The 7,500-nt window shown below is 41.9% G+C and overlaps 1 protein-coding gene across 2 annotated transcripts in view; it reads right to left on the bottom strand.

Annotated features, from left to right (window-relative positions):
* The window catches only part of LOC139640524 (phosphatidylcholine:ceramide cholinephosphotransferase 2-like), a 7,044-nt gene extending 200 nt beyond the window's left edge, over positions 1-6,844 (bottom strand). Inside the window, exons 1-6 of one of the 2 annotated variants that reach the window (XM_071514694.1) lie at positions 6,829-6,844; positions 6,452-6,561; positions 6,115-6,172; positions 5,260-5,355; positions 4,242-4,408; positions 1-2,572 (exon numbers count right to left, since the gene is read on the bottom strand). The exon at positions 1-2,572 is cut by the window's left edge and continues 200 nt beyond it. In XM_071514694.1, the coding sequence (XP_071370795.1) occupies positions 2,399-2,572; positions 4,242-4,408; positions 5,260-5,355; positions 6,115-6,172; positions 6,452-6,561; position 6,829 (606 nt within the window). In that variant the 5' untranslated portion in view covers positions 6,830-6,844 and the 3' untranslated portion in view covers positions 1-2,398. Of the gene's footprint in view, positions 2,573-4,241; positions 4,409-5,259; positions 5,356-6,114; positions 6,173-6,451; positions 6,567-6,828 lie in introns of those variants that run through there. The other variant, XM_071514693.1, reaches the window with a different exon arrangement.
* Between the last annotated feature and the right edge of the window lie 656 nt (positions 6,845-7,500).

Raw genomic sequence — 7,500 nt, 5'->3', positions numbered from 1 at the left:
TTCTTTCCCCATAGTGGATATGATGTAGCGTTTTGAAATGAAAACATTCATTTCAACAAGGAGAATATCTTTCGTAACTCTCCATAACGGTGATATGGCTTCAACACAGTCAGTAGCAGTTTCAAAAATAACGTCTGTATGCAGAGAGTGAGCTAGAAATTTGGTGTTTTTTTTTTACTGGTGTCATCTTTTTAACCGGGTTTAACACTGCGGCCGGCGGGTATAAAGACCCAGAATCCAAAGCTGATAATTTTGTTGTTTTGACCCATATTCATATTCTGATTGTAAACAGTAAATCCACACTGGAGAAGAGTCGACAGGAAAAAAAACATGACCAAGTTTAGCTCACTTTCTCAATACTTTTGACTATAAAAACTTAAGTTAGACAATAACAACAATAACAAATAATCAATATAACAATATACAACAATATGCATTACAGTCATACTGAAAAATTGTCACATTAATTAGACCTATGCTAATTAAAGTAGGCACTAGGTATGCAAAGTAGGAAGGTACATATTGGTCCTAAACCTTTGGCTAGCTTACACTGACAAAGCTGTTGGGAAAACAGCTTCTACATTTTGTCTTTCATGCTAAACGCAGCTTGTTAGCGCTGTTAGCATTCCTCACTGAAACAAATGTGTGAGCTAGCTTGTGGTTTCAATGAGCAATGCTAATCATGTTTCCCCCCCCCAGGAACTGAAATGACAACAGAGAAACTAAAGACATCGACGACAGACGGACATGACTTCGAGGGCACTTTGGTCTGAGCATGCCCAGTAAACACTGAGACAGTGGGCGGGGCTTTTTCCTCCAAGGCGTTCCAAATAAGGTCACTTTCAATCTGCTTTAACATCCGGAGTTTCTATTTTGTTGATAACAGATAGAAGAAGAGGAGTGAGGTTGTTTCTCATTGGTTGATATCGGGAGAAGCAACAGCGAAGGGTTTTCTATTGGTCAAAACCAGAAGAAGTTTCCTATTGGGTAAAAGCAGAAAGGTGAGACGTAAAGCACTTTCTTATTGGCCAACACTAGGGACAGGACGATCCACTCATCTCACAATACACTTCAATACAATCAAGATACGATGTGATCAATAAAAGTTCAGTGACAGCAAAGTCTGACTGTGCAGAATTCTGTTTATTTCTGAGCCACTAATCTTTCCAGCGATGCTATCGGCTGCTAGAATGTAAACAACAATTTAAAAATGTCGTTACAAAAGTGACAATAACATAATTTGGATGGAGAGCTTATGAAACTGTGATGGTCAAGCGTCTCATTTGTGATTACTACAGCAGAATAACATGGAGCTGATATCGCGACACGTATCGCCACATTTTTGTATCGCGACATATTGAATTTCGGTATATCGTCCCATCCATAGCCAATACTCCCAAGTGTTCTGCTGACACCAAAGTCTATAAAGTCACCGGTTCCTGGGCGGACATGGAGGACGCACGGTGCCGGCTTCGGTCCGAAGACTTCAAGAAGAATTCTGGTTGCGGCGTTGGTCCCATTTTCGCTTAACGTCCACAGTGTTGTCAAGGAAATTCGACCTGTTCGTTCTTATTTGACTAGACCAGAATAATATAGAGATTTGGAGTCAATACTGGAGAGGAGGGAGGGCAGAACTGTGTGGGTGCTACTTGGAAAACCAGCAGGCTTTCCTCTTACACTAACTGCCTGTTGAATGTTGTGAAACCACGTCCACCAGACTTCTCTATTTTTGCCAGTGACAGTAAACAGCAGTGCGGGTGTGGCTCCATTCGAAAACATGGTGTTCTTTTGCCTCTTTTTCCCCCATTGAAAAGAAGAAGAAAAAAAAAACAAGATGTCAGCGCTTGTGAGGAGAGAATCCTGACTGACACCTCCTTCCATGGTTAGTGAGGACCGCAGCCTCCGCTCAGGGCAAGTTCCTCTCTCCGGGACTCGAACCCACCAGTTCCCTGTATCGCGGTCGCTAACTCGGACGGAAGTTCTTGAGTTTCGTCAGGGGGGAAAAGAGTTTGTACCAGACCGGTGCGGTTAAAGGATTTCCTCAGCGTTGTTCAAACGTTCCGCCAAAGCAACAGATGGGAGTTGAAGTTGAGAAAATTGCACTTCCGATTGGGAAATTACAGTAACAGCACGAACTGCGATTTCAGTATTTTGGCGATTGAGTATGCAGATAAACCTCATAACACCGGTGGCATGGCAGCTCCTCTTCCTCGTTGCTTTCTTTTGGTTTCCCCTCCTCCTCCTCCTCCATCTTTCGTTCACTCGTTAACAGTTCCTTCGACTCTCCTCTACCTCTGTACACAGGAGTTAGGGAGTGATACTGTGTCCAAGAACATTATCTTATCTCTATTATTACTTTCTCCTCCTCCTCCATCCCTCCTTCCCTCCCTCCCTCTTGTCACTCGTCCCTCCCTCCCTCCACTATCCTGTAGCGCTGCGTACAGGAGGTGGGCAGGGCGACGGGCCAGGAGAAGACGATGGGGACGCTCGTCTGAACGTTCTTCTCCAGGAAGTTGAAGATGGGGTTCCACCAGGTCCTCGACAGGCAGTTGTTAGGAGCCCGGCGCAGCGTCTGAACAGAAAGGAACGCCAAGTTAGCCATATCGTTTTGTCAGATTTGGTGTATAGCTAAATCAGTCTACTACATTAGCCTGAATATCACTGTTGTCGGATGAACACGCATCTCCAAAATGTCGACAATCTTGGTTTTAGCTTCACCATCATGCATGTTGTCCAATGGGATTTGAAAGGGTTTTATTTCAAGCTCAAGGGTCGTAGAATTTTTATTGTTTTGATTGTTAATTTGTGGAAATCACCAAAATTGGAGTTATGAGGTTTTCACATGGACACAATCTTATTTTACAGGCAGGCATTCATATAGTTTGTTCTTGTTGGTTTTGCCTGTGGTATTTTTATGTAAAATGTCTGGCATTTGCTTATCTTATTGGCTTATTATTATTATTATACTACTTATTATACTACTACTTATTATCTTATCTTATTGGCTTTACTCTTGCTTTACTCCGTGACACTTTGGGCCTTGAGTGGCAAAATGCCCTGGCGCAAGCACATACACTTATGTTCCTAAAAGGGTCTTCTTGGCGCCTAAACAGTGTTGGAAAAGATAGCTAGGGTATGAGGCGGGTGCGGCTCTCTAACCAATCAGAGAGCATGTTACATCCCATGGCTAATTTGCATTGTTTTACCTCATTTTACCAGCGCAAGGCCCAAAGTGAAAGTCTTAGGCACCCTAGACTTTTTATATACATTTTGTCTTAGATGTTTATTTATGTGTAGTCAGTAGACTGCTCTTTATAGTACATTTTTTTAGATTTAGAAACTTTTGATTTCATTATTTTTGAAAGCCTCTTCGCTTTACAGATTTTTTTTTACATGTGCCTAAGAGGTTTGCACAGTACTGTAAATACTTATTATTATGTTAATTATTATGTACAGTGAACTCCAAAAACTATTTGGACAGCAGCACAATGTTTGACATTTTGGTTCCTCATTCTTCTTATGTTGGAATAGGCCCTTTTCACATCGTCATGGTAACAGATTCCACATTGATTAACATCACAACTTCCTGTTGCAACTTTCTTTTTGTAGCTTATTGACAAACCAAACCAGGAAGTTGTATTGCATATTGTTTCTCAATATGGAAGCTGTTTCCACCATGACGATGTGACAAGGCCCTATTGAAATTACACTTAGACTATGAGGTCAAAGGTCAAACTGTGAAGCTGAAGCTGTGACTCCACTCAGCTCTAAATTACTCTTGAGACAGTGTGGAATTTCACCTGTTGGTCACATGAAAAGGTTTGCTTCAGGTTTTGCTCATGATTCAGTAAATGAGAACTTGTTTTCATGAGTTGGGAGCTGAACCCGTCAATCTACTTCCTACCTAATACTTTCTGCTGGGAAACACATTTCTAACACTTTTTCTGCACAGAGCGAGTTATTTGCATTTGAAGACATCGCGCTCATTTCATGAAATTTTGGGAGACCAAGCTTGGAAAACATGAGTAAGTGCCAATAAAGAAGAGTGCAAGTTATTAAACTGGACTGAACTGAACAGAAAACTAAAGATGGGTGAGACAAGAGATTTGTTTCTTTCTCTTAATTCCATTGAAAATACATTGAGAAAGAAATAGATGAAAGAACTGCCAGTAGAGGGCAGTATAGAGTACTGATAATATATGTATGTGTGTGTGTGTGTGTGTGTGTGTGTGTCCACCTACATGTGTGTTGGCCATGGTGTGGTACCACCAGAATATCCTGGTGGTGACGAAGTAGCCAATCACCACGTCGATGCTGTAGTGCTCGTGGCCAATCAGGATGCAGATGACTCCCGTGGCGCTCAGCACCCAGCAGAGCCCGTGGTACCACCACATCCACCGAGGAGAGTCTGAAACACACAAACAAATCATGTTTATATGGCGCTTAATGCTTATATACTCTCTCACTATATAGGACACTGAATACATGACATTTTTAGATTTTTTTTGTCATGAAAACTGAATAATTTATTGAATATTGGTGCAAAATATGGGCTATCGGAAGCTTCAATCGATAAATTATTCAATTATTAAACAGGTATTCAGGGTTTCCGCCTGATGATGATGATGATGAGAAGGAGGAGAAGAAGAAGGAGGAGAAGAAGAAGAAATAGAAGGAAGAAGAGAAGAAGGAGGAGGAGGAGGAGAAGGAGAAGAAGGAGAAAGAGGAGGAGAAGGAGAGGATGAAGAAGGAGGAGGAGGAAGAGAAGGAGGAGGAGAAGAAGAAGGAGAAGGAGAAGAAGGAGGAGGAGGAAAAGGAGAAGAAGAGGAAGAAGGAGGAGGAGAAGGAGAAGAAGAGGAAGGAGGAGGAGGAGGAGAAGGAGAAGAAGAGGAAGAAGGAGAAAGAGGAGGAGAAGGAGAACAACAACAATAGCATTCTTATGTGGAATCTGATCAAAACATCTCAGTTCAGGTTAAGGCTTCCCATAGACAACCAGTGTAGTATTGACTAATTCTCAAATAAATATAAAATCAATTAAACTGCATCATATCCATCAGATCGGAGCAGAACATCAGCCTCACATATCAGTCCAACCCCAGAGTGTAACATTACCTCAGATGACGTAAAAGACTCTTTTCTGTCCTGGCTTGGCAGTAAAGTGTATTTAAATTTTAAATTAAATTATCTTCTCCCGGCAGATTAAGATATGATTATGATAACGCTGCTGTGATAACACCAATAAACTGTGTGTTTACTCACACTCTTTGATGAAGAGGTAGGACAGAGTCAACATGACCGTGTGACCGCTGTACAGAAAATCACCACACATCAGGTGAGAACCAGTCAGAGAAAGACCTGGAGAGAGAGAGAGAGAGGGAGGGAGAGAGAGAGAGAGGGAGGGAGAGAGAGAGAGGGGGGGGGGGTAGAGAGAGAGAGAGGGAGAGGGGGGGGGGAGAAAGGGGGGGTGGAGAGAGAGAGAGAGAGAGGGGAAGAGAGAGAGACGGAGAGAGGAAGAGAGAGAGAACGGAAGAGAGAGAGAGACAGAGAGAGAGAGGAAGAGAGAGAGAGAGAGAGAGAGAGAGAGAGAGAGAGAGAGAGAGAGAGAGAGAGGAGAGAGAGAGAGGGGGCAGAGGGAGAGAGGGAGAGAGGGAGAGACAGAGAGAGAGAGGGGGAGAGAGAGACAGCGAGAGAGGAAGAGAGAGAGGGAGAGAGAGCGAGGGGGCAGAGGGAGAGAGGGAGAGGGAGGGAGGGAGAGAGAGACAGAGAGAGGAAGAGAGAGAGAGAGAGAGAGGAAGAGAGAGAGAGACAGAGAGAGAGAGGAAGAGAGAGAGGAAGAGAGAGAGACAGAGAGACAGAGAGAGACAGAGAGACCAACAATTTAAATTTAATAGCAAGTTAAATAAGACAAACAAATCAAAATTTCTTTTGATATTCTCTACAAAACTTCTGTTAATCTTGACGCTGTCTCTCTAAAACCACTTTTTTAATCTCAATGGGAATAAACAATAACAACTAAATTACAATTAAAAAAATATTATTACAATTACAATTATAAACTATATTGAAAAAGCATGGCTATATTTCCATGTATTCAACAGCAAATGTCAGTCTTACCGCCTCCTGAGATCAGCCTCAATATTCTCCAGATCTTCCCTGTAGAGTCGTTATACAGCTGCAGAGAGGAGAGAGGCGATATCCAATCAACGCATGAAAAATCATTTATTGATCACACATTGGTGTGTATGAACACTTCTCTATCATCCATGTTCATTCTGCTGTCACAGGAATATTTGTTCCATTTATAGTCAGGGTGTTCCTCCTCACTATAAGATTCATTACACCAATCTAACAAGCTGACATTATGACTGACTGTGTGTGTGTGTGTGTGTGTGTGTGTGTGTGTGTGTGTGTGTGTGTGTGTGTGTGTGTGTGTGTGTGTGTATGTGTGTACCTTGGGAGCGCAGACCATGTGTTTTCCAGGTACCGGCAGGGTGGTGATGTACATGGTGACACAGCGATACATGTAGAGAGTCCCGATCAGGAAGAAACAACGACGACCCACTATAGACCTGGAGAGAGAGAGAGAGAGAGAGAGAGAGAGAGAGAGAGAGAGAGAGAGAGAGAGAGAGAGAGAGAGAGAGAGAGAGAGAGAGAGAGAGAGAGAGAGAGAGAGAGAGAGAGAGAGAGAGAGAGAGAGAGAGAGAGAGAGAGAGAGAGAGAGAAGAAAGAAAGAAAGAGAGAGAGAGATCAATTAGTTAGGAATTAAGTAATCAGTTAGTAGCCTCTGTATTCTCTGGCAATACCAAAAATAGAGAATACAGAGGCTACTAATGTTTTTCACTACTACTGACACTACTACTACAAATACTACAACTACTACTATTACTACTGCAATTACAACTATGCCTACTACTGCTGCAACTACTACTATGACTACTACTGCAATTGCTACTACTACTGCAATTACTACTACTACTGTTTTTGCAAATACTACTACGACTACTTCTATTACTGCAACTGCCATGGCTACTACTGCAACTACTATTACGACTACTACTACTGCAATTACTGCTACGAGTACTACTGCAACTACCATGACTACTACTGCAACTACTATTACGACTACTACTACTACTACTACTGCCACTGCAACTACCATGACTACTCTGCTGCAATTACTAATACTACTACTATCACCACCATTGCAACTACTACTACCCACTACTAGGGCTGGGCAATACGGTTGAAATCAATATCATAATATTCATAAGGATTTTTCTCGATATCAATATATAGCACGATATGGTTCATGTATGCAAAATCATGTTAAATAATCAAATTAATGTTCATCTCATTGAACTGAATGGTGATGTTAGGTGTGGTGTCAAACAAAACAGAAATATTCAAATAATATTCCTACCATACCTCATTTTATGAGTTTTTAAGTAAAATTTGCTTGTCATCATCAGTTCAGACAGCAGAAATGTGTGTCACGATATC

Source organism: Centroberyx affinis, unplaced genomic scaffold (genome assembly GCF_046629955.1).
Source record: "Centroberyx affinis isolate AG114_WGS23_722 - 3 ecotype Tasmania unplaced genomic scaffold, CSIRO-AGI_Caff_v1 ptg009674l_1, whole genome shotgun sequence".
Lineage (NCBI taxonomy): Eukaryota > Metazoa > Chordata > Actinopteri > Beryciformes > Berycidae > Centroberyx > Centroberyx affinis.
This window is presented reverse-complemented; position numbering and strand designations above follow the sequence as displayed.